At 38.6% G+C, this 26,534-nt stretch overlaps 1 protein-coding gene across 1 annotated transcript in view; it reads left to right on the top strand.

Annotated features, from left to right (window-relative positions):
- DCDC1 (doublecortin domain containing 1) overlaps positions 1-26,534 on the top strand; it is a gene marked incomplete at both ends in the record, with an annotated part of 429,210 nt that overhangs the window by 46,720 nt on the left and 355,956 nt on the right. The window contains one exon of the mRNA XM_082661206.1: positions 18,850-18,943. Coding sequence (XP_082517332.1) covers positions 18,850-18,943 — 94 coding nt within the window. The remainder of the gene's footprint in view (positions 1-18,849; positions 18,944-26,534) is intronic.

Raw genomic sequence — 26,534 nt, 5'->3', positions numbered from 1 at the left:
AATAAGGAAACAGAAGCTTTAAGTAACACAATAGACCAGATAGATTTAACTGATGTTTATAGGACATTCCATCCAAAAACAGCAGATTACACTTTCTTCTCAAGTGCACGTGGAACATTCTCCAGGATAGATCACATCTTGGGTCACAAATCAAGTCTCAGTAAATTTAAGAAAATTGATATCATATCAAGCATCTTTTCAGACCACAACGCTATGAGATTAGAAATGAATTACACGGAAAAAAACTTAAAAAACACAAACACATGGAGGCTAAACAATACGTTACTAAATAACCAAGAGATCACTGAAGAAATCAAAGAGGAAATCAAAAAATACCTAGTCACAAATGACAATGAAAACACGATGATCCTAAACCTGTGGGATCCAGCAAAAGCAGTTCTAAGAGGGAAGTTTATAGCTACACAAGCCTACCTCAAGAAACAAGAAAAAATCTCAAATAAACAATCTAACCTTACACCTAAAGGAACTAGAGAAAGAAGAACAAACAAAACCCAAAGTTAGCAGAAGGAAAGAAATCATAAAGATCAGAGCAGAAATAAATGAAATAGAAACAAAACAATAACAAAGATCAATAAAACTAAAATCTGGTTCTTTGAGAAGATAAACAAAGCTGATAAATCTTTAGCCAGACTCATCAAGAATAAAAGGGAGAGGACTCAAATCAATAAAATTAGAAATGAAAAAGGAGAAGTTACAACAGACATCACAGAAATAGAAAGCATCCTAGGAGACTACTACAAGCAATGCTATGCCAATAAAATGGGCAACCTGGAAGAAATGGGCAAATTCTTAGAAAGGTATAACCTTCCAAGACTGAAGCAGGAAGAAATAGAAAATATGAGCAGACGAATCACAAGTAATGAAATTGAAACGGTGATTAAAAATCATCCAACAAACAAAAGTCCAGGACCACATGGCTTCACATGTGAATTCTATAAAACATTTAGAGAAGAGCTAACACTCATCCTTCTCAAACTTTTCCAAAAAATTGCAGAGGAAGGAAACTCCCAAAGTCATTCTACGAGGCCACCATCACCCTGATACCTAAACCAGACAAAGATACTGCAAAAAAAGAAAATTACAAACCGATATCACTGATGAATATAGATGCAAAAATCCTCAACAGAATACTAGCAAACAGAATCCAACAACACATTAAAAGGATCATACACCATGATCAAGTGGGATTTATCCCAGGGATGCAAGGTTCCTTCAATATACACAAATCAAACAATGTGATACACCATATTAACAAATTGAAGAATAAAAACCATATGATCATCTCAATAGATGCAGAAAAAGCTTTTGACAAAATTCAACAGCATTTATGATAAAAACTCTCCAGAAAGTGGGCATAGAGGGAACCTACCTGAAAATAATAAAGGCCATATATGACAAACCCATAGCAAACATCATTCTCGATGGTGAAAAACTGAAAGCATTTCCTCTAAGATCAGGAGCAAGACAAGGATGTCCACTCTCGCCACTATTATTCAACATAGTTTTGGAAGTCCTAGCCATGGCAATCAGAGAAGAAAAAGAAATACAAAGTGGAAAAGAAGAAGTAAAACTGTCACTGTTTGCAGATGATATGATACTATACATAGAGAATCCTAAAGATGCCACCAGGAAACTACTAGAGCTAATCAATGAATTTTGTAAAGTTGCAGGATACAAAATTAATGCACAGAAATCTCTGGCATTCCTATATACTAATGATGAAAAATCTGAAAGTGAAATTAAGGAAACACTCCCACTTACCATTGCAACAAAAAGAATAAAATACCTAGGAATAAACCTACCTAGGGAGAGAAAAGACCCATATGCAGGAAACTGTAAGATACTGATGAAAGAAATTAAAGATGATACCAACAGATGGAGAGATATACCGTGTTCTTGGATTGGAAGAATCAATATTGTGAAAATGACTATACTACCCAAAGCAATCTACAGATTCAATGCAATCCCTATCAAATTACCAATGGCATTTTTTACGGAACTAGAACAAATCATCTTAAAATTTGTATAGAGACACAAAAGACCTCGAGTAGCCAAAGCATTCTTTGGCTAAAACATAGGAAGAACATTCTTTGAGAGAAATCACAGCAAGATCTTTTTTGATCCACCTCCTAGAGTAATGGAAATAAAAATAAACAAATGGACCTAATAAAACTTAAAAGCTTTTGCACAGCAAAGGAAACCATAAACAGGACGAAAGACAACCCTCAGATTGGTAGAAAATATTTGCAAGTGAATCAACAGACAAAGGATTAATCTCCAAAATATATAAACAGCTCATGCAGCTCAATATTAAAAAAACAAACAACCCAATCCAAAAATAGGCAAGAGACCTAAATAGACATTTCTCCAAAAAAGACATACAGATGGCCTAGAAGCACATGAAAAGCTGCTCAACATCACTAATTATTAGAGAAATGCAAATCAAAACTACAATGAGGTATCACCTCACACCAGTTAGAATGGGCATCATCAGAAAATCTACAAAGAACAAATGCTGGAGAGGGTGTGGAGAAAAGGGAACCCTCTTGCACTGTTGGTGGGAATGTAAATTGATACATCCACTATGGAGAACAGTATGGAGGTTCCTTAAAAAACTAAAAAGAGAATTACCATATGACACAGCAATCCCACTACTGGCATATACCCAGAGAAAACCATAATTCAAAAAGACACATGCACCCGAATATTCATTGCAGCACTGTTTACAATAGCCAGGTCATGGAAGCAACCTAAATGCCCATCGACAGACGAATGGATAAAGAAGATGTGGTACATATGTACAATGGTATATTACTCAGCCATAAAAAGGAAGGAAATTGGGTCATTTGTTGAGACATGGATGGATCTAGAGACTGTCATACAGAGTGAAGTAAGTCAGAAAGAGAAAAGCAAGTATCGTATATTAACGCATGTATGTGGAACCTAGGAAAATGGTACAGATGAACCAGTTTGCAGGGCAGAATGAGACATAGATGTAGAGAACAATCATATGGACACCAAGGGGGGAAAGTCGTGGGGGGTGGGGATGGTGGTGTGATGAATTGGGAGATTGGGATTGACATGTATACACTGATGTGTATAAAATTGATGACTAATAAGAACCTGCTGTATAAAAAAATAAATAAAATTAAATTTAAAAAATTAAAAAAAAATAGTTTGCTTCTTAGGTTTATATAATGAATACTCTTGTAATCTACTTGCCATACTAATAATACTGAGTTAGCTGAAACAATGTTTCTCATTGGTTTGGATGACTTTAGCTGCAAGTAATAGAGAATACTGTTTCAAACAGATTTAAGCAAAAAAGAAGCAGGAAATCCAGAGGTAGGACAGCTTCAAGCATCGTAGGACAGGAGTCCGGTTATGTTCTCTATAATTTTCTGGATTTTGTGCTGTTTCATATGTTGGTAACAGGATGGCTGCTGCACAGTCTGGTACAAATTTGTCTAGAGGTAGAAAGGACCATCTCTTCCCTATGACTGAAGAAGCCTTTCCTAGAAGTCCCTTCTAGTATTACATTGGCCAAAACTAGATTATGTCCATCCCCAAATCATTCACTTACAAGGGGCATGGGATCACCATAATTGAGTTACACCAATCAAGATAAGTGTAGCCTTCCTTGAGCCAAAAGGAGAAAGCGTAAACCCTTAATTAAAATCAGAACAGCAAGGATGAGGAAGAGAGTGGATATTGGGTAGGCAACTGAGAGTATTGCTTCCAATGTGAAGAGGTTTTCTTAATTTATTTCCTAAGCAGAGTAGAGGTGTAACCGAAAGTTGCGCCTGGCTGCTTGCCGCTCAAAAGCCAATAAAGACACAAGGTTGGTGGAAAGGAAAGTTTGCTTTATGTTGGATGCTGGCAAGCGAGGGTGGGGGGAGGGTGGACTACTGTCCAAAGGCTGACTCCCCACCCCCGCCCCTCCACTGACAACCAGTAGCCAAGAAATTTTATAGAAAGAGGGAGGGAGCTACATGCAGAAACAGCACAGTTAGCTCTGACAGTCATCTTGAAATTGGTCATGCGGTGGTCTGACCAGTGTCATCTTAATTGTTTTAAATACAATCTTCAGTTCCAGGGTCAGTTTGTTCCCATTTCCTTGAGGCTTATTCCCGGAATTGTGGCAGCTTATGTCATGGCTACAGTCTGGTCATCATGTAGTTAACTCCTTCCACCTGATGGGGGGTTTCAATATCTACAAGATAGCTCACAGAGTATGGTTCAGGATATTATCTAGAGCCCTTGAGAAGGAACTAAAGGTCCTTGGCTCTGTTTAATGACTAAACTATTATTATTTAGTCCTGTTGGACTGTTTTCTTTTGTTTCTGCATTTTCTCACTTTTCTGATTAAACTTATTTTTTGGCTAAAGTTTTTTTCACAGGCAAAAGGCAGGTGGAAGCCATGGTTGAATGGGGGTGGCAGGGAAGGACCATAGGGTCCTGCTCCGTTTCACAGGGTCAGTGCTCTAGTACTAAAAAGAATTAGTTTTATTTGAAATATTTTTTTCTGGAATTACACACACTTGAGTTATAGCATAATTTTATAACATCTGTCAGAAATTTTATTTGCTACTTATATCAAACTCTTAACAATATAAAATTTATGATGAAATGAATTTAAATTAGACATATATTAACTTTCACTCATTCATTAACTCGTGGTATTTTTATGACTATTAACTTCTGCCAAGCACCTGGATATAAGGATGTGAAAAATGAGCCATGGTCCGGTTCTCAAGGAGCTTTAAGTCTAGTGGTGGGAAAGGGCTTTTGTAAAATGGTCAAATTATTGAATATGGAGTAGGTGACATAAGGAGGTCTTCTGAGAAGAGATAAACAGGATTTATTTGGGTACACAAGGAGGATACTGAAGATGGTAACCTTTTTAAGCAGAGAGCACAGCATATGAAAGGATTCCATGGCAGAGTGAACAGGATGAATCCCATGAATTGAAAGGTCAGTATATGAGGGAGAGAGTAGCCTCGTAGGAAAGGTTACAGATTTTTGCCTTTTTTCCTCCAAAGAGCAGTAAGAAGTCATATAGGGGCTTTTAGTTAGGAGTGGAAGAGAGGGTACCAGATTGGTGTTTTTGAATAGTTTACTTTGGCCCTCAGGGGAAAACAGATTGGGTGGGCCAGGTAGATGCAGGGAGACTATTAGCTAACTATTGCCGGAGTCCTAGTGACAGATGATAATAGCCTGGACCTAGGGAGTGGAAATGGATAAAGTGGGTGGACTTCTAAGAATTTTAGAAGATAAAACTGACAGGCCCTGATAATAGCTTGGATATATAGGGTAAGGGGCAGTGAGATGTTAAGGGTATCAGGGATGATTTTGCAGTTTCTGGTTTGCATATCTAGATAGAGGAGGTATCTTTTCCTAAGGCAAAGAATGCTGGAAGAAGACGAGGCTTGAAGGGGAAGAGCTGGGATTCAGTCTCGGATATGTTGATTTTGAGGGATCTTAGATCTGTTTAAGTGGAGAAACTGAATAGGTATTATTTGGTCTGAGGCTCAGAGGATTCCAGGGATAGACATACCAGTTTGGAAGTTGTCAGTGTGTAGATGAAAAAATGAGACATTGGGGCATTGATTAGAATGCCTTAAGAGAGAATTTAGAGTGAGGCAGGAAGAGGGCTAGGACCATGTTCAAGAACTCTAGTGAATAAATAGAGGAGGATGAGCCTATGAAGACAAAAAAAAAGGAGAAAAATTAGTGGAGGATCATATTTCAGAATTCAGGAATAAAAGAGGTTTAAAGAAAGAGGAAGTGCTCAAATGCTATTCAAAGATCAAAATTAATGAGCATTAAGATAATGTCCTTTGGATTTGTCAATGTGGTAGTCATTGGTAATCTTTTTTTTTTTTTACATCTTTATTGGAGTATAATTGCTTTACAATGGTCTGTTAGTTTCTGCTTTATAACAAAGTGAATAAGTTATACATATACATATGTTCCCATATCTCTTCCCTCTTGCGTCTCCCTCCCTTCGACCCTCCCTATCCCACCCCTCTAGGTGGTCACAAAGCACCCAGCTGATCTCCCTGTGCTATGCGGCTGCTTCCCACTAGCTATCTATTTTACGTTAGGTAGTGTACATATGTCCATGCCTCTCTCTCACTTTGTCCCAGCTTACACTTCCCCCTCCCCATATCCTCAAGTCCATTCTCTAGTAGGTCTCTGTCTTTCTTCCTGTCTTACCCCTAGGTTCTTCGTGACATTTTTTTTTCTTAAATTCCATATATATGTGTTAGCATACGGTATTTGTCTTTCTCTTTCTGACTTACCTCACTCTGTGTGACAGACTCTAGGTCCATCTACCTCATTACAAATAGCTCAATTTCTTTTCTTTTTATGGCTGAGTAATATTCCATTGTATATATGTGCCACATCTTCTTTATCCATTCATCCGATGATGGACACTTAGGCAGTTTCCATCTCCTGGCGATTGTAAATAGACCTGCAATGAACATTTTGGTACATGACTCTTTTTGAATTATGATTTTCCCAGGGTATATGCCCAGTAGTGGGATTGCTGGGCCATATGGTAGTCCTATTTGTAGTTTTTTAAGGAACCTCCATACTGTTCTCCATAGTGGCTGTACCAATTCACATTCCCACCAGCAGTGCAAGAGTGTTCCCTTTTCTCCACCCTCTCGAGCATTTATTGTTTCTAGATTTTTTCATGATGGCCATTCTGACTGGTGTGAGATGATACCTCATTGTAGTTTTGATTTGCATTTCTCTAATGATTAATGATGTTGAGCATTCTTTCGTGTGTTTGTTGGCAGTCTGTATATCTCCTTTGGAAAATGTCTATTTAGGTCTTCTGCCCATTTTTGGATTGGGTTGTTTATTTTTTTGTTACTGAGCTGCATGAGCTGCCTGTAAATTTTGGAGATGAATCCTTTGTCAGTTGCTTCATTTGCAAATATTTTCTCCCATTCTGAGGGTTGTCTTTTGGTTTTCTTTATGGTTTCCTTTGCTGTGCAAAAGCTCTGCAGTTTCATTAGGTCCCATTTGTTTATTTTTGTTTTTATTTCCATTTCTCTAGGAGGTGGGTCAAAAAGGGCCTTGCTGTGATTTATGTCATAGAGTGTTCTGCCTATGTTTTCCTCTAAGAGTTTGATAGTTTCTGGCCTTACATTTAGGTCTTTAATCCATCTTGAGCTTATTTTTGTGTATGGTGTTAGGGAGTGATCTAATCTCATACTTTTACATGTAACTGTCCAGTTTTCCCAGCACCACTTATTGAAGAGGCTGTCCTTTCTCCACTGGACATTCCTGCCTCCTTTATCAAAGATAAAGTGACCATATGCACATGGGTTTATCTCTGGGCTTTCTATCCTCTTCCATTGATCTATATTTCTGTTTTTGTGCCAGTACCATACTCTCTTGATTACTGTAGCTTTGCAGTATAGTCTGAAGTCAGGGAACCTGATTCCTCCAGCTCCGTTTTTTGTTCTCAAGATTGCTTTGGCTATTTGGGGTCTTTTGTTTTTCCATACAAATTGTGAAATTTTTTGTTCTAGTTCTGTGAAAAATGCCAGTTTGATAGGGATTGCATTGAATCTGTAGGTTGCTTTGGGTAGTAGAGTCATTTTCACAATGTTGATTCTTCCAATCCAAGAACATGGTATATCTCTCCATCTATTTGTATCATCTTTAATTTCTTTCATCAGTGTCTTATAATTTTCTGCGTACAGGTCTTTTGTCTCCTTAGTTAGGTTTATTCCTAGATATTTTATTCTTTTTGTTGCAATGGTAAATGGTAGTGTTTTCTTGATTTCACTTGCATCATTAGTGTATAGGAATGCCAGAGATTTCTGTGCATTAATTTTGTATCCTGCTACTTCACCAAATTCATTGATTAGCTCTAGTAGTTTTCTGGTAGCCTCTTTAGGATTCTCTATGTATAGTATCATGTCATCTGCAAACAGTGACAGCTTTACTTCTTCTTTTCCGACTTGGATTCCTTTTATTTCCTATTCTTCTCTGATTGCTGTGGCTAAAACTTCCAAAACAATGTTGAATAAGAGTGGTGAGAGTGGGCAGCCTTGTTTTGTTCCTGATCTTAGTGAAAATGCTTTCAGGTTTTCACTATTGAGGACATTGCTGGCTGTGGGTTTGTGGCCCACATGGCCTTTATTATGCTGAGGAAAGTTCCCTCTATGCCCACTTTCTGGAGGCTTTTTATCATTAATGGGTGTTTAATTTTGTCGAAAGCTTTCTCTGCATCTATTGAGATGACCATATGGTTTTTCTCCTTCAATTTGTTAATATGGTGTATCACATTGTTTGATATTTGTATATTGAAGGAACCTTGCATCCCTGGAATAAACCCCACTTGATCATGTTGTATGATCCTTTTAATGTGCTGTTGGATTCTGTTTGCTAGTATTTTGTTGAGGATTTTTGCATCTATGTTCATCAGTGATATTGGCCTGTAGTTTTCTTTCTTTGTGACCTCCTTGTCTGGTTTTGGTATCAGGGTGATGGTGGCCTCGTAGAATGAGTTTGGGACTGTTCCTCCCTCTGCTGTATTTTGGAAGAGTTTGAGAAGGATAGGTGTTAGCTCTTCTCTAAATGTTTGATCGAATTCGCCTGTGAAGCCGTTTGGTCCTGGGCTTTTGTTTGTTGGAAGATTTATAATAACAGTTTCAATTTCAGTGCTTGTGATTCGTCTGTTCATATTTTCTATTTCTTCCTGATTCAGTCTTGGCAGGTTGTGCATTTCTAAGAATTTGTCCATTTCTTCCAGGTTGTCCATTTTATTGGCAAGAGTTGCTTGTAGTAATCTCTCATGATCTTTTTTATTTCTGCAGTGTCAGTTGTTACTTCTCCTTTTTCATTTCTAATTCTATTGATTTGAGTCTTCTCCCATTTTTTTCTTGATGAGTCTGGCTAATGGTTTATCAATTTTGTTTATCTTCTCAAAGAACAAGCTTTTAGTTTATTGATCTTTGCTATTGTTTCCTTCATTTCTTTTTCATTTATTTCTGATCTGATCTTTATGATTTCTCTCCTTCTGCTAACTTTGGGGTTTTTTTGTTCTTCTTTCTCTAATTGCTTTAGGTGCAAGGTTAGGTTGTTTATTCGAGATGTTTCCTGTTTCTTAAGGTAGGATTGTATTGCTATAAACTTCCCTCTTAGAACTGCTTTTGCTGCATCCCATAGGTTTTGGGTCGTCGTGTCTCCATTGTCATTTGTTTCTAGGTATTTTTTGATTTCCTCTTTGATTTCTTCAGTGATCACTTCGTTATTAAGTAGTGTATTGTCTAGCCTCCATGTGTTTGTATTTTTTACAGATCTTTTCCTGTAATTGGTATCTAGTCTCATAGCATTGTGGTCGGAAAGGTACTTGATAAAATTTCAATTTTCTTAAATTTACCAAGGCTTGATTTGTGACCCAAGATATGATCTATCCTGGAGAATGTTCCATGAGCACTTGAGAAGAATGTGTATTCTGTTGTTTTTGGATGGAGTGTCCTATAAATATCAATTAAGTCCATCTTGTTTAATGTATCATTTAAAACTTGTGTTTCCTTATTTATTTTCATTTTGTATGATCTGTCCATTGGTGAAAGTGGGGTGTTAAAGTCCCCTACTATGAATGTGTTACTGTTGATTTCCCCTTTTATGGCTGTTAGCATTTGCTTTATGTATTGAGGTGCTCTTATGTTAGGTGCATAAATATTTACAATTGTTATGTCTTCTTCTTGGATCGATCTCTTGATCATTATGTAGTGTCCTTCTTTGTCTCTTTTAGTATTCTTTATTTTAAAGTCTATTTTGCCTGATATGAGAATTGCTACTCCAGGTTTCTTTTGATTTCCATTTGCATGGAATATCTATTTCCATCTCTTCACTTTCAGTCTGTATGTGTCTCTAGGTGTGAAGTGGGTCTCTTGTAGACAGCATATATATGGGTCTTGTTTTTGTATCCATTCAGCCAGTCTGTGTCTTTTGGTGGGAGCAATTAGTCCATTTACATTTAAGATAATTATCGATATGTATATTCCTATTCCCATTTTAATTGTTTTGGGTTTGTTATTATAGGTCTTTTCCTTCTCTTGTGTTTCTTGCCTAGAGAAGATCCTTTAGCATTTGTTGTAAAGCTGGTTTGATGGTGCTGAACTCTCTCAGCTTTTGCTTGTCTGTAAAGGTTTTAATTTCTCCATCAAATCTGAATGAGATCCTTGCTGGGTAGAGTAATCTTGGTGGTAGGTTTTTCTCCTTCATCACTTTAAATATGTCCTGCCACTCCCTTCTGGCTTGCAGAGTTTCTACTGAAAGATCAGCTGTTAACCTTATGGGGATTCTCTTGTGTGTTATTTGTTGTTTTTCCCTTGCTGCTTTTAATATGTTTTCTTTGTATTTAATTTTTGACAGTTTGATTAATATGTGTCTTGGCATGTTCCTCCTTGGATTTATCCTGTATGGGACTCTCTGTGCTTCCTGGACTTGATTAACTATTTACTTTCCCATATTAGGGAAGTTTTCAACTATAATCTCTTCAAATATTTTCTCAGTCCCTTTCTTTTTCTCTTCTTCTTCTGGAACCCCTATAATTCGAATGTTGGTGCGTTTAATGTTGTCCCAGAGGTCTCTGAGACTATCCTCAGTTCTTTTCATTTTTTTTTTCTTTATTCTGCTCTGCAGTAGTTCTTTCCACTATTTTATCTTCCAGATTATTTATCCATTCTTCTGCCTCAGTTATTCTGCTATTGATCCCTTCTAGAGTATTTTTAATTTCATATATTGTGTTGTTCATTGTTGCTTGTTTCATCTTCACCTAGTTCTTCTAGGTCCTTGTTAAATGTTTCTTGCATTTTCTCTATTCTATTTCCAAGATTTTGGATCATCTTTACTTTCATTATTCTGAATTCTTTTTCAGGTAGACTGCCTATTTCCTCTTCATTTGTTAGGTCTGGTGGGTTTCTATCTTGCTCCTTCATCTGCTGTGTGTTTTTCTGTCTTCTCATTTTGCTTATCTTACTGTGTTTGGGGTCTCCTTTTTGCAGGCTGCAGGTTCGTTGTTCCTGTTGTTTTTGTTGTCTGTCTCCAGTGGCTAAAGTTGGTTCAGTGGGTTGTGTAAGCTTCCTGGTGGAGGGGACTAGTGCCTGTGTTCTGGTGGATGAGGCTGGATCTTATCTTTCTGGTGGGCAGGTCCACGTCTGGTGGTGTGTTTTGGGGTATCTGTGGACTTATGATTTTAGGCAGCCTCTCTGCTAACGGGTGGGATTGTGTTCCTGTCTTGCTATTTGTTTGGCATAGGGTGTCCAGCACTGTAGCTTGCTGGTCGTTGAGTTAAGCTGGTGTTGGTGTTGAGATGGAGATCTCTGGGAGATTTTTGCCGTTTGATATTATGTGGAGCTGGGGGGTCTCTTGTGGACCAGTGTTCTGAAGTTGGCTCTCTCACCTCAGAGGCACAGCAGTGACTCCTGGCTGCAGCACCAAGAGCCTTTCATCCACACGGCTCAGAATAAAAGGGAGAAAAAGTAGAAAGAAAGAAAGAGGATAAAAGAAAATAAAGTAAGGTAAAATAAAATAAATCTATTAAAATAAAAAAATAATTATTAAGAAAAAAATGTTTTTAAAAGTAAAAAAAACCCAAAAATCCAAAAAAAAAAAAAAAACGGACGGATAGAACCCTAGGACAAATGGTGAAAGCAAAGCTATACAGACAAAATCTCACACAGAAGCATACACATACACACTCACAAAAAGAGGAAAAGGGGAAAAAATAATAAATCTTGCTCTCAAAGTTCACCTCCTCAGTTTGGGATGAGTCTTTTGTCTATTCAGGTATTCCACAGATGCAGGGTACATCAAGTTGATTGTGGAACTTTAATCCGCTGCTTCTGAGGCTGCTGGGAGAGATTTCCCTTTTCTTTGTTCGCACAGCTCCCGGGGTTCAGCTTTGGATATGGCCCCGCCTCTGCGTGTAGGTCGCGGGAGGGCGTCTGTTCTTTGCTCAGACAGGATGGGGTTAAAGGAGCCGCTGATTCGGGGGCTCTGGCTCACTCAGGCCGGGGGGAGGGAGGGGCACGGAATGCAGGGCGAGCCTGCGGCGGCAGAGGACGGCGTGACGTTGCACCAGCGTGAGGCGCGCCGTGCGTGCTCGCGGGGAAGCTGTTCCTGGATCCCGGGACCCTGGCAGTGCCGGGCTGCACAGGCTCCCCAGAAGGGGGGTGTGGAGAGTGACCTGTGCTCGCACACAGGCTTCTTGGCGGCGGCAGCAGCAGCCTTAGCGTCTGATGCCTGTGTCTGGGGTCCGCGCTTTTAGCCGCGGCTCGCGCCCGTCTGTGGAGCTCCTTTAGCAGCGCTCTTAATCCCCTCTCCTCGCGCACCAGGAAACAAAGAGGGAAGAAAAAGTCTCTTGGCTCTTCGGCAGTTCCAGACTCTTCCCTGGACTCCCTCCCGGCTAGCCGTGGCGCACTAGTCCCTTCAGGCTGTGTTCATGCTGCCTGTCCTCTCCCTGCGCTGAGACCGAAGCCAGAGCCTCAGCTCCCAGCCCCGCCCGCCCCGGCGGGTGAGCAGACAAGCCTCTCGGACTGGTGAGTGCTGGTCAGCACCGATCCTCTGTGCGGGAATCTCTCTGCTTTGCCCTCCGCACCCCTGTGGCTGTGCTCTCCTCCGCGGCCCCGAAGCTCCCCTCCTCCACCACCTGCAGTCTCCGCCCGGGAAGGGGCTTCTAGTGTGTGGAAACGTTTCGTCCTTCACGGCTCCCTCCCACTGGTGCAGGTCCCGTCCCTATTCTTTTGTCTCTGTTTATTCTTTTTTCTTTTGCCCTACCCAGGTACGTGAGGAGTTTCTTGCCTTTTGGGAGGTCTGAGTTCTTCTGCCAGCGTTCAGTAGGTGTTCTGTAGGAGCTGTTCCACGTGTAGATGTATTTCTGATGTATCTGTGGGGAGGAAGGTGGTCTCCGCGTCTTACTCTTCCGCCATCTTCCCCCTCTCCAATCTTTTTTGTTGTTGTTAGATTCTGTTTTTTCCATTGGTAATCTTTGTGAGAATTATTTCAGTCAAATGATACCGAAAGCCAGACTGGAGTGGCCTGAGAATTAGTGGGAAGAAGGGAAATGGGAACAGAGAAATGATAAAGATATTTAGCTGTGCATCAGAATAGTTAGAGGGAGATGTAAGTATGGGAGGATTTAATTTTTAAGATAGGAAAGACTTGATCATGTGTGTCAGTGGGAAAAATCTAGTTGGGAAGGAGTAGTTAAATATACAAGAAATGATGGGTAAATATCATGGCTTAAAACCTGACAGCAAACATAACTGAAAGCATAGGTGTAGTATTGGCCTTAGATAGGAGCAGGGACTCCTGTAATACAACTAGAGGGTAAAGGAGAGGATGGGTGTAGAAGTAGGTAGGCTTGTAGCTTTGGTAGCAGGAAGATGAAGCTTCAGTTTTCTCTCTCATGTAGGTCATTCCATCTGCTGACAACAAGAAGGGGAAGTAGGGGGCTTCCCTGGTGGCGCAGTGGTTGAGAGTCCGCCTGCCGATGCAGGGGACACGGGTTCGTGACCCGGTCCAAGAAGATCCCACATGCCGCGGAGCGGCTAGGCCCGTGAGCCATGGCCGCTGAGCCTGTGCGTCCGGAGCCTGTGCTCCGCAACGGGAGAGGCCACAGCAGTGAGAGGCCTGCGTGCCGCAAAAAAAAAAAAAAAAAAAAAGGAAGGGAAGTAGGGGAGGGGAGGCTGGGTGGAGAAAAACACAGCAGAGATAGTTTGAAATATTTATTGTGGCAAGGAAAGGAGAGATTTGACCAAAGATATGAAATAGAAGGGACTGGGCAGTATTGAGGGACCATGGAGGTTGGTGACTGTGAGTAATAGTGATAAGGATGTGTTCATTTGTGTGACTTTCTCCAGGAGCACCAGGCTTCTTGGTGTGCACACACAGAGTAAACAGTAAGGGTCACCCAGGGTTAGGACTTGTGGCAAAGGTTATCCATGAATGAGGAAGAATGAGTAGACTGAGGAGAGATGGTGCACTTGAAGGTCAGGATGCTCAGGGGGCCAGGGTTTGTTAGTTTTGTTTGTTTGATAAGAGGGTTGGGGAGAAATTATCTTGAAATAACATTGTAAGTAACACCATTTCCCAAATTTGAGATTGTGTGATATGAGAGACTAAATTCCCAGCGCATGAGAGGGCTCTGAGCAAATGAGTGAACTCAGGGGAAAGCTCATTTTCTTTTAGAAGAGTTTAAGGGTCTAGTCGATTTTGTTGATTGGTGTGGGGGGGGGGGGGAGTGCACAATGCAAAGGTTTCAGAAATGGGTGAAGAAGTTGAGGATAATATATAAAGAACAAGAAAATATAGAACCTTAAGTGAATGATGGTGCAGTAGACTGAGAGTAGGAATACTTTTTCTGTAAAGGGGCAGACAGTAAATATTCTTCATCTTACAGACCATAAAGTCTCTGTTGCAACCACTCAGCTCTGTTGCATAGCATAAAAGCAGCCATAGAAAATGTATAAATGAACAGTGTGACTGTTTTCCAAGAAAACTTTATTTATGGACATTGAAATATGAATTTCATATACTGTAAAAGTGTGACAAAATATTATTCTTCTTTTGATCATTTTTTTAACAATTAAAAACATACAAACCATTCTTAGCCCACAAGCCATACAGAAACTGGCTGTGGCCAGAATTTGGCCCATGGTGTGTGTAGTTTGCTGACCCCTGCTTTAGAGGATCCTTTGAAGAGATTGTGTAGGGAGATCTAAATCTGGGCTTACATTTCTGGGCTTGACTCATAAAAATACGTTAAAAGATATCAAGGTTCTCTGTGTTTGAGGAAGATGATGTTGTTTGATCTGGTGGCTTGTAGACTCAGCTCACTCGGCCTGCGGTTATGTTGCACTAAGCATACTCTCTCACCTGGACGTTTGGGTAGTGCCAAACCAAACTCAGAGGCTGCAGACTGTGGAACCATGCCACCTCTATGGTGGCCATTCCAGAAGCTGCAAACTGCACCAGATGTGTGTGGGCGTGGAGGTGACTCCCAAAACTATAAACAAATGAACTCAGCTAAAAAGAGTTTGTGGAAAATCTCTTCCCAGGTGCTCATCAAGAGGAGTCTTGTTGTATAGCATGATGGTTTTTAGATTTCAGTGTCAGAAGAGTTCTCTACAACCTAAGCTATAAGAAATTAACAACAACAACAACAAAAGAAATATTTTAACAAGCTTAACGGGTACAGATTAGTGGAAATGGTATTTTAATTAACCTTAATATTATAGCAAGTTGGCACTGTTGAATATCTTTCAATTGTGAATTTAAGAATGACCTTACAAGTAGAGGCTTCATTTCAGGGCTTTTGACAGAAGTTTATATTGATACTAATTCATAGCACTGATAATTTACTGTGAGAAAACGATTACTGAAGGTTGGCATTGCTTAAACACTGCAAGGATCTTTCATCCTGAAAGTAGGAGAGAATGACAGTGTTGGTGATGCATTATTAATTTCTAATATATCTGATTTTCTAATGCCAGTTTTTAAACTCATTTGACTCTTAAAACTTGGCTTGCACAAACATTTTTACTGATGTTTTAGCAATGAAAAGCAGAACCTGTGAGTTGAAAAGCCGTGTGATTTTACTTGGTTAATTCTTTTAAGACTCAAAGGCAGCAATATTTGAGATAATTTTAAAAATCAGAAATTTTAGTTGAAGAAAACGGGACTGTCTTTAAATAGCTCATATTTTATTTAGTTTAACTGGTAAATTATAACTTTGGAGGATGTTTAGGTATTTGAAGCTTCACTAGTAACTAGGGGATATAATTTGTACTAAAGGAATTCGTTGCACTTTTAAATAATAGATTTGTAATCTTAAGAAATTGAGAGCTAAACATACAAAATGGAAAGATGAAGAAAGTGGTGATCCTGAGGAGGGGGTTGCATCTCTTTAGGGTCTATGGGACCAACTGTAGATTCTTAGTAGTATTCAGAGGTGATTGGCTAAGGAAGAATGCATACTGAGTTAACTCCTTTGAGTATTTTTGTCATTGGTGATGGTAAAAGATAACCTTTGGGCACAGAGTCACATGGAAGAAAGTGATGAATAGAAGAATTCTTCTAGTCAGAGACTGTGTTAATTACTAAAAATGTGTAGATCCCCTGCGAGTGTCAGTCTGTATGTTCCACTGTCCTTTCTGTCTCAAGTCACAGACCAAACTGCAGTGTCTTCTCCTAATACCTCCTCTCTTATATTTCGAATATTGTTTTCTGAGCATCTTTAATAAAAGTTTGAGTCCATTAGATGGGAGACCTAGGTTAACTTGTGTGTAGTAGTCATTAAAGAAATTAACCCAAGAGGTTAGGAGGGAAGGCAGGAAGAATAAGGTTTAGAGAGTTGCCAGAGTTATTACCTTATTTGTTTGGGTAGCAAGGACCAGTACCAGCCATGGGCAAGCTGGCTAGAGAGAGGTAGGAACAGTGATATCAGAGGGCCATTCTCAGTTAGGGAGCACTGTGTCTGACTTATGAGGACACATGACATTGGTCCTCCTGCACTGACATACTTCAAGTAGGCAGATTGGAGGTCAGTGGATTTGCTCCACGACAGTGCTTACAGTCACTTATGAAGTACATTGCAAGTACCTTGTTTTTTAACTAGATAAAGCTAGTTAAGGCTACTGTGAATATTTCCCTCCTAAATTAGACGGTTCAAGATTATTCCTATAACTTTATCTTTTTTTTTTTTTTTGGCAATACGCGGGCCTCTCGCTGTTGTGGCCTCTCCCGTTGTGGAGCGCAGGCTCAGTGGCCATGGCTCACGGGCCCAGCCGCTCCGTGGCATGTGGGATCTTTCCGGACCGGGGTATGAACCCGTGTCCCCTGCATCGGCAGGCGGACTCCCAACCACTGCACCAGCAGGGAAGCCCCTATAACTTTATCTTTAATCACGAATAGTCTTCTTGGTTTTGAGAAAAACAGCAGCAATACATACTTTCTAAAAATTGCCCAAAGCTCTGGATTGCAGCTAGAGTACAAGAAACACACACAATCCTGTAAATGCCCTTGGGAGTATGTGGCATGTGGGAAAATTATTGGTCATGTTCAAGGGTGGAATAAAGGCTGAGAACCTCTGATATAATCCAGTAAAGGTCAATTTGTCAGATTAAATTAATCAGTTAAATATTTGCCTTTTAAATGCAACACATCACTTGATATAGCAATTAGGATGATAAACCAACTGAGTCACCACGTTTGAAAGTTGTTCTCCAGACTGAAAGGAAAGTACAATTTTGCCTCTACATATACATGAAGCTGTTTAAATACGTCTGTTGTCACAAAGAAAACGGGTTGATTGGGCTAGAGCTAGGATTACAGGCTCCAGTTTTAAAATAGGGATAAAAGTGAGCAGAAATGGAGGCAGGGTGATATCAGTAATCAGAAAATTTTTTAAACTATATAATCATATAATGAACATTGTCCTTCAGCAGTTCTTGGTTATGTAAAAGCAATATATTACAGCTATGAACAGTAAGAATGGAAGACAAAGTACGTTCAGTTTGGATTTGGAATATATTATGGACTTTTAAATGAAAGTGGCAAGTTTCATGTTTTGGGAGTCACTTCCAAAAACCTGATAACAGCCTGCCCTCAGGTTCCTGATACTTCCCAACTCCCCTCTGTTACTTTAATTTTTCTCATCTTGTGAGTAGAACTTTCTCTCCAACTGATGCATGTTTAAGTCTTCCCTGATGTTAGAAAGATGACTGTTACACGTTTATAAGGTTGAGAATGAAATAGTGCCATTTGCAGAGATGGACCTAGAGACTGTCATACAGAATGAAGTCAGAGAAAAACAAATATATAATATCTCTTATATGTGGAATCTAGAAGAATGGTAGAGATGAACTTATTTGCAAAGCAGAAATAGAGTCACAGATGTAGAGAACAAACTTATGGTTACCAAGCGGGGAAGGGAGGAGTGGGATGAATTGGGAGATTGGGACTGACATATATATACTACTGTGTATAAAATAGGTAATTAATGAGAACCTACTGTATAGCACAGGGAACCCTGCTTAGTGCTCTGTGGTGACCTAAATGGGAAGAAAATCCAAAACAGAGTGAATATGCATGTGTGTATGAATGATTCACTTTGCTGTATAGCAAGAAACCAATACAACATTGTAAAGCAACTATACTCCAATCAAACTAATTTAAAAAAAGAACAGGTTGAGAAATTGAAATATTAAGAGAAGGGCTTTAGCATATTAGAAACCATTAAAAGTGAAGCTCTTCAAACTCAGGCTCATGCAAAACCTTGAAATGTGGTTTATTAATTCCAATTTTTAGCATCCAAAGAACATATGTTATCAAGGTGAACTGTGATCAGACTGTGATATTTATAGTTTATTTTCAGATACTTGGAAAGACTTTAAAAGCTAAGGAAAGTACCTTAAAACCTAATCTAAAACATAATATCCTCCCCATTGTAAAATAAATGAAAAATATAGAAAATAGCAGGAATAATATAAAAATCTCCCAGAGTTGTACCATTTATTAAATAATGTATAACTACTTTTTAATATTCCTTATATCTCCTTTCTCTTTTTATTAATATTTTTGTGTGTGCTCGAAGTACAATTGCAATCTAACCATTTTAACTGCCTTTTTCCATTTCATATATTAGAAACATTTGATAAATCATCGAATTTTATTTTATAATATAATTTTAAATACCCATATAGTAGAGAAAGGACTTTAAATGTGTATTCAATTTCATTAGAGCTAACTGTGATAAATTATTTATAAGGTATTTTTTTTTCTGTGTAGGTTTTAGATATTTGCACAATGAAAATGAACCTAAATTCACCAGCCAGATATCTTTATGATTTATGTGGCAGGAAAATTAAAGATATTTCAAAAGGTAAGTGGCAAAGATTTTGTAAACTATGTGATACTATTTCAAAAGGCATTTACATAATTTTGTTTTTACTTTATACATTTAAAAGGAAAAGATATAAAAACCGGTTTAATTATGTCATTCTTATATGAAGGGAAATCATGAAAGAGTATTAAGGTTTGGGGAATCTTTTATTTCATCATGTTTTAGTCCATTTGGGCTACTATAACAAAAACACCATAGATCAAGTGGCTTAAACATTAAGCATTTATTTCTCACAGTTATGGAGGCTGAGAAGTACAAGATCAAGGCACTGGTAGATTCTTTGTCTGTTGGGGGCCCTTTTCTGATTGATAGATGGCTGTCTTCTCACTGTGTCCTTAGATAGTGGAAGGGACAAGGGCACTCTCTGAGGTCTTTTATATAAGGACACTAATTCCATTCATGAGGGCTCCACCCTCTTGACCTAATCCCTTCCAAATACTATTCCTTTAGGGATTAGATTTCAACATATGAATTTTTGGGGGTCACAAACAGTCATCTAAGCACAGCACAAGCTTAGATTTTTAAAAAAATGATGGGTATTTTAACCTTAGCAAGCCATAACTTAATAAATAAAAGTAATTGTTATATTTTCATATTTACAATTTCCATGGTATACAGCTTTCAAAAGAGAAAGACAAGAAATTGTGCTACTTCGTGCTCAGAGTTTTTTTAATGTTTTGGTTAACTTCTAGAGGTTTTTCAAAAGTCATGAAATGTGCTTTAAAACAATTTTATTGTATGTCTTTGTCAAAATAAGAGACCTCCCTCTATATTTCTAAAGGCACTGACTTGCCAGTCTTTGAAAGCAAAAATACATGATTTCACATCATTAAATTACTGTCAGTAGTAATTACTACTATTACTTTACTTTTTACTATTTAAAAAATTTACTTTTTATTTCTTTAGTAGTAATTAATATTACTTTAATAGTGCCACAATTAACACTATTAAATGTGCTACTGTATGGTCCTATCACTTCATTTAAACCTTAACTTCATATACCTGAAGAGGGCCAAAATCTTAAGTAGCATACTTAACTGCAAGGCTAGATACAGACAACTGTAAGTGATTTGGGGATATAGCTCTACTGGATACTCCCATTTGTTTCCAGTATTCTTGCTTGTATTGTATAAAAGCAAACTTTCCTGGCTTTATCATCCTTAATTAATCCTATTGAGTGACCACTGATATTTTGATACTTACTGTTTATAACGCTTAAATTTTTTTTTACTAAGTATCATATATGTGTGTGTATTTAGAAACCAAATCTATTTTTCTTTATTTTTAATGTTTGTATTAGATATGAGCATTATTTTTCATTTTATTAGGAGTTTTCATCTGAAGATTTTAAAGCACTTGTAGACACTTACGCATTATCTAGAAGCATTAGTTATTTACCTCTAAGACATAAATAACACAGAGAATCCTTCCTCATGGTCTTTTATGGGGGAGTGGGGAGAGTAACATTATTAAGTTGATTTCTTACTTCTTACATTTTTGTCCCCTCCCCCATCACATAGGCTTAAATTTTCTGTATGATAAACAATATTATATAATCGCTCTTAAACTTGCATTAATAAAATAAATAAATAATGCATTTTCTTAAGACCCTGTCTAGCTTTGAATGATTTCCATCTCACCTGGAATTAAAAAATTATATTTGACTAAATTGCTAGAGTTGAAACTCTAAGGAACCCTGGTTAAGATGAAAGATTAAATTTAGAAAGTTGATTTTTTTTTCCCCTTCCCAAATGTGGTATAATAGAATTACTTATCAAAACAGAAAAGTTCTGACTCTGAGGTGTGAGACTTCATGGATGCCAGAGGCATTCAGATTCATGCCTCATGCTTCACGTTTCCCAGAAGTGTGCTATTATCACATTTTAATGCATGCCTTGCCCTGTGTTTTTGCATACTTATAGAAGCTTATGCCAGCTGAAATTAGCCTATGCAACTACTAACATGGGGAAGCATAACAAGCTCACTGGACTTAAAATACTTAAAGAAGCTAATCCTGTTGGAGGAACTTCCAGTGTGCAGCACCCTAGTCACTTAACATTAGGTTTCTGCATTTCTTTTTTCTTTGTTTGTTAGTATAATTTTGTGCATCAAATGATTGAGATCCCTAAACTTTTATGTCTGATAGTCTTCTGAACTTTAACTTGGGAAAGGTCAAGTATTATATGAAAGTTATCTTTTACTTTAAATAAATGCTAACATTCTGATTTGATATATGACTTCTTTTTGATTACTTGCTCTGTATCAGATCAGAAAAAGTCATTTAATAATGTTTAATATTAATATCACAGCAATTATCTATTATTTTTAAGCACAAATTAGAAGCGTAATTGTACCAAGAACTAAAAGTAACAGATGTACAAAATAGAAGATTTTCTCCTATCTGTTGCTTTTTTGGGATTAGATATACTTTCAATTGTTCCTCCTGTGCTGTGAGAAATGAGTACATTTGACATGACATTAAACCACTTTTTTTACTTTATCAAGTCTAGTAAAACCTTTTAAAACACGTAGGATTTACAAATCACTTGTGTTTTTAAATTTCTAAACCATAGAAGATTTTAACAAAGAAATCTATATTGTTACATGTGGAAAAGTTCTTTAGTTGTGGCTCCTATGTTTGTCTATTCTTTTGAGAGTATAAGAGAACTACCCACTGTGTAAAGATGCCATATTCCTATATATGGTCAACATGCTGGTACAGCATTTCTGCTAGAGCATAAAATAAGTGTGAAAAATGCATTCTGCAAAATTACACCCTCAAAAATAACAGTGCTGTGAGAAAAATGGGTTTGAGGAAGACCAAAGTCCATGCACTTTTAAAACGAGAATACTAACTATAATAATAATTATTAACTTAGGAGATAATATAAATAGCCCAGGTAGGCATCTCAGAGTGCTGCTTCAGAAGATATTAAAGCTGCACTAAAACAATAGAATGTGTGATAATGCAGACGAAAGTCAGCTGGAGGTTTGAGCCAGTGGGGCTTCTTTAAAGAAGGCACAGGAGGAAGCAAAACTCCCACAAAGAGTAATGCAAGGCATAGGGTGTACCTTTCTGGGGAGGGAGCCCCGGTGCAACAGCCAAGCTAACGTCTTTTATCTTCCCTGCTAAAGAATAGAATTCTGCTCCTACTCTGTTGGCCTCATTTGCCTAGGAAAAAACACACATTCACCAACCAAACTTCTATATCTTACTGACATCCTTCCCCTATTTACTAATCATATATGAGCTACCTGGTGTTACAGAAGGACATAGTAATGGCAGAACACATGTAGATAGTATCAGAGTTTGATGAAGTTGTTTAATAACACTCTTATTCCCCCAAACATTCCCCAACTTTTTGTTATCTTAACTTCTTTAGCTTAATTATTACATTATGGTGAACCAGGGGAGGCACTCTCCCTCTTGTGGAAGGAGATACTCAGTCTCTTAGGACCTTTATGATGCTGCTATTCCAATAACCAAACCCTGCTCCTTTGTGGAAACTTCTAGGTCATGGTGGGTAGTATGAAGTTTACCCTAGAAGATTCTGAAATGAGTTAGAATAGTACATTAATTAAATTGGATCCAAAGCCATGCTATGGAACACTAAACATTCATTTTCTATTACATTTTCTACCTCAAATTAGCTGTCCAAAATAGCTATATATTCTTTTTTTTAATTAATTAATTAATTTATTTTTGGCTGCGTTGGGTCTTTGTTGCTGTGCGCGGGCTTCTCATTGTGGTGGCTTCTCTTGTTGCAGAGCACAGGCTCTAGACGTTTGGGCTTCAGTAGTTGTGGCTCATGGGCTCTAGAGTGCAGGCTCAGTAGTTGTGGCTCGTGGGCTCAGTAGTTGTAGCACACAGGCTTAGTTGCTCCGTGGCATGTGGGATCTTCCCAGACCAGGGCTTGAATCCGTGTCCCCTGCATTGGCAGGTGGATTCTTAACCACTACGCCACCAGGGAGGCCCCTAGCTATATATTCTTAAACAAGTTCTTCAGAGAGTCTACAATGAGATCAACTGACACGATTAACATATTTCAATCACAAAATTCTAATAACATACCCTGAATTTGCATGTTCTCTTGCCCATTATCAATTTTTTGTAAAGAAATCAAATTTGAAGAATAAAATTTCAAAGAAGTTAAAGTCCAAAAGTTTTAAGTCCACAAAGTGAATTTCATAATCAAATAATCTTACCTTTGTGAGTTAAAATCCAATAAAATTTCAAACTTCTCAAATTAAAACTCAAAGAAATTGAAGTCCTTCCTATTTTATTCTTTCCAGTATCAGCCAGATGGTTTCTGGATGCCTGGTCTGAGCTGGAATTCCTATAACAGCTACTGTCTGGGCTCCTGCAGTGGGTGTCATCCTTCAGGGCTCAGAAGTTGAATTGGGTCTACACCAACTTTCTCATGTTTCCTACTTCTGACTGAACCAAAAGATGATCACATCAGCCCCACACCCAGCACATTCAGAATAGAATCCAATCCCCAGTTTCTCATGTGGTCATTCCAAGCAAAATGATGTTTCCTGTTTGGCATGATCCAGACCCATGTGCTTGTTGCCAAAGACAATAGCAGAGACTAAGTGAAGGAAGGCAAAGAAGAGAAAGCATTCTTCATGTCAGACTTTCCAAGATGCCAGACAGTTTATACTGTTGAGCAGAGTCTATGACCTGTGACATAACTCAGTGGGAAGCAATCTCCCATCAAGGCATTAATTATAGCATCATGTATTTATAATATCTTACAAGAAAAATTGACCAATATACAGTGTCTCCTCTCTCAAAGAGGCTTCATAAAGTGTTGATTAAGTGCTTTGATTTTGGAGCCAGAGCTCAAATTCCAGTTATGCCACTTATTGTATGACCTTGGACAGGTTATTCGTTTCTCTGAGAGTGAGTTTCCTAATCTGTAAAATAGGGATTATAATACTTACATTAATAGATTGTTGTAAAGTTAAGTGAAGTCTGTGTAAAGTCCTTAGAACAAGTGCCGGACATTTGGTAAGTGTTATATAACATTATCATCATTATTGCTTTTATTATTCTCAGAGGGTACTGAGAGTGTTGCACTCTTGCAATATTTAGAAATTTACGTTGGTGGTAGCCCCAGTCATAAAGACTTGTTTGACTTATGAAAATAACTCTACCGTTATTTGCCTTTGTAAAGTATTCCAAACATCTTAATGTTTCTTTCCCTCTGAGTCCTGTGTTTCCGGACCCCATGCTGAACCAAGCACTGGCCCTATCTAGTGGCATAGTGTCCACCTTGCCTTGGGAGCATTAATTTCAATCCTGGGTCCCCGTGACTGCTATACTGACCTCTGGCCTAAGAAACCTGCTTGATGGGCACAGCTTCCCCCTCATCTCCACATCAGTTCCAACTAGAGAATAACTTTCAGTGGATCTCTGAATTGAAGGAGCTGTTTATGTTTCTGAGGCTCATGTTCTTAGGCGCCCAGTGACGGCCAACACTACTGCCATTTCCTCTTGAAGACATGGTCTTTCCTCAGTTTTTGAATGCTCCTGGTCTTGAGTTAACGTTTCTGTCATCTTTTTCTTCAGTATTTAGGATTTGCCTCCAGGGTTTGCCTCTACTGAACTCCTGTTCCTTTCAGAGAAATTCCCTCCTGTAACAGACTTGGGGCTGCATAGTTTGCAGCAGTTGAGGTTTTTCTTTTCTTTCACCTTCCCTTTCCTTTCTGGTCCATACTTGTGTTTTTCTACCATATTTCTCTAGCTATTTTTTTCCTTGCAGGGTCTCTCATAGTGAGAGATATGAAGTCAATAAGTTCCAAGTTTGTCAATAGCAACCTTTGTTCAAACCAGTCATATCCATTTTCACCTCCCTGAGTTAAATAATCCTACTCAGAATGTATTTTCCCACAGTCCAACATCTAATTTAGATTTGGACTCCTTGATTTATTCTTGTTCTGCCTGGATCTAGTGTAATGTAATTCATCTTGCCTTTACCTTTTCTTAATCTTTTTTTTTTTTTTTTGCGGTACACGGGCCTCTCACTGTTGTGGCCTCTCCCGTTGCGAAGCACAGGCTCCGGACGCGCAGGCTCAGCGGCCATGGCTCACGGGCCCAGCCGCTCCGCGGCATGTGGGATCTTCCTGGACCGGGGCACAAACCCATGTCCCCTGCATCGGCAGGCGGACTCTCAACCACTGCGCCACCAGGGAAGCCCACCTTTTCTTAATCTTAATCTTAGGCCCATAAATTTTTGGAGTTCACCAAATACTTTTTTTTTGGAGTACTTTATATTAATCTTCTTAGTATTCCCCTCTCCAGTTTGTTCAGATTTTATGTGCACTCTTTGTATAACTGTTCCATCCTCATAAGAGATTCTCCAATTTCTCTTGCTATTAATTTATCTGTGACACCTCTTCACAATATTCAGGATTCTGCCTTCTCTGGGGAATTGCTCTCCAGAGAAGATTTGCTCTCTGAGATCTTACCTATGAGATTTCTCTGTTAGGTTTCACTGGGGCCCCATTTCTTATTTCTGATTTTACAACAATTAAAATATACCCCCCTCTTATAATAACCTCTTTAAGAGTAGTTAGACTTGGATGTACCTCCTGTACCCTCATACCTGGCCTTCACGATCATAGTTTTTATTTTTCATATCTGTCGAATGTGTGTTCTCAGATCAGACGTTTACATTTATTCTAAGGAAATCTCTTTCCTCCTTGAGCTAAATAAGCCATCTTATTTGTTTTCATGCACACATTTCTTTGTTCTGATTGTAAGATTGAAGCATATTTTAAAACCACTTTACTTTCTTCTTGATTCCTTTAACAAATCTGATTCCTAGATTTGTAATACTTTCTTTGAGTTGTTTCACTACTTAACTGAAGAAGACAAAGCATTCTTTTTATAACAAATCTACTACTTTTCTATAGGTGAAGCCATAGTTTGGGTTTCTGACAATTAGAACCATGGTCAACATTTATGTGATAAATAAACTTAGAGTCAACCTGAATTGGTGGAGTTTACTTTAAAAGCTTGTGGACAAGCCACACAAATCTAACGTTAGCTCATCCACAGTTCCTTTTTGGCCCAGAGTGTAGTTTAAAATAACATAGTGGAGAATAGAATTTGAGACATGGGACCTAATGCTTCCTATCTAGGCATGGTACTATCAATTTAATGATAGAACCTCACTGTAGCATGCGTAGAACCCAGCTACCACTAAACTATAAAGTCCTGACCTGCAGATTTAGTTGCAAAACACAGAAAAACAGCAACTGTTGTTCTCCCTTTCAATGCCTAAAATGATCTAATCCCAATCTCAGGCTTGCCTGCAGTATCAGGTGACATTCATTGCCTAGTTCAAGTGCCAGTAGCTGCAGCCTGCACAGTAACCCCACCCTTGCCCTGTGCTAGCATTTTCTGAAGGCCAGGGTTAGCGGAAAATAATCCCAGCTGCATTTAGTTGCTGTAACCCATCAAGCTCAAAATTCTACACAGTTCTTGCTTATTAAAAATTTCAGGCCAGTCTCCCTATTCTCCATGTACAGTCCCTTCAGTAAGAGCACAAATATAAAACTG

Source organism: Grampus griseus (assembly GCF_964374135.1).
Source record: "Grampus griseus genome assembly, chromosome: 8".
In the NCBI taxonomy this organism is placed as follows: domain Eukaryota; kingdom Metazoa; phylum Chordata; class Mammalia; order Artiodactyla; family Delphinidae; genus Grampus; species Grampus griseus.
This window is presented reverse-complemented; position numbering and strand designations above follow the sequence as displayed.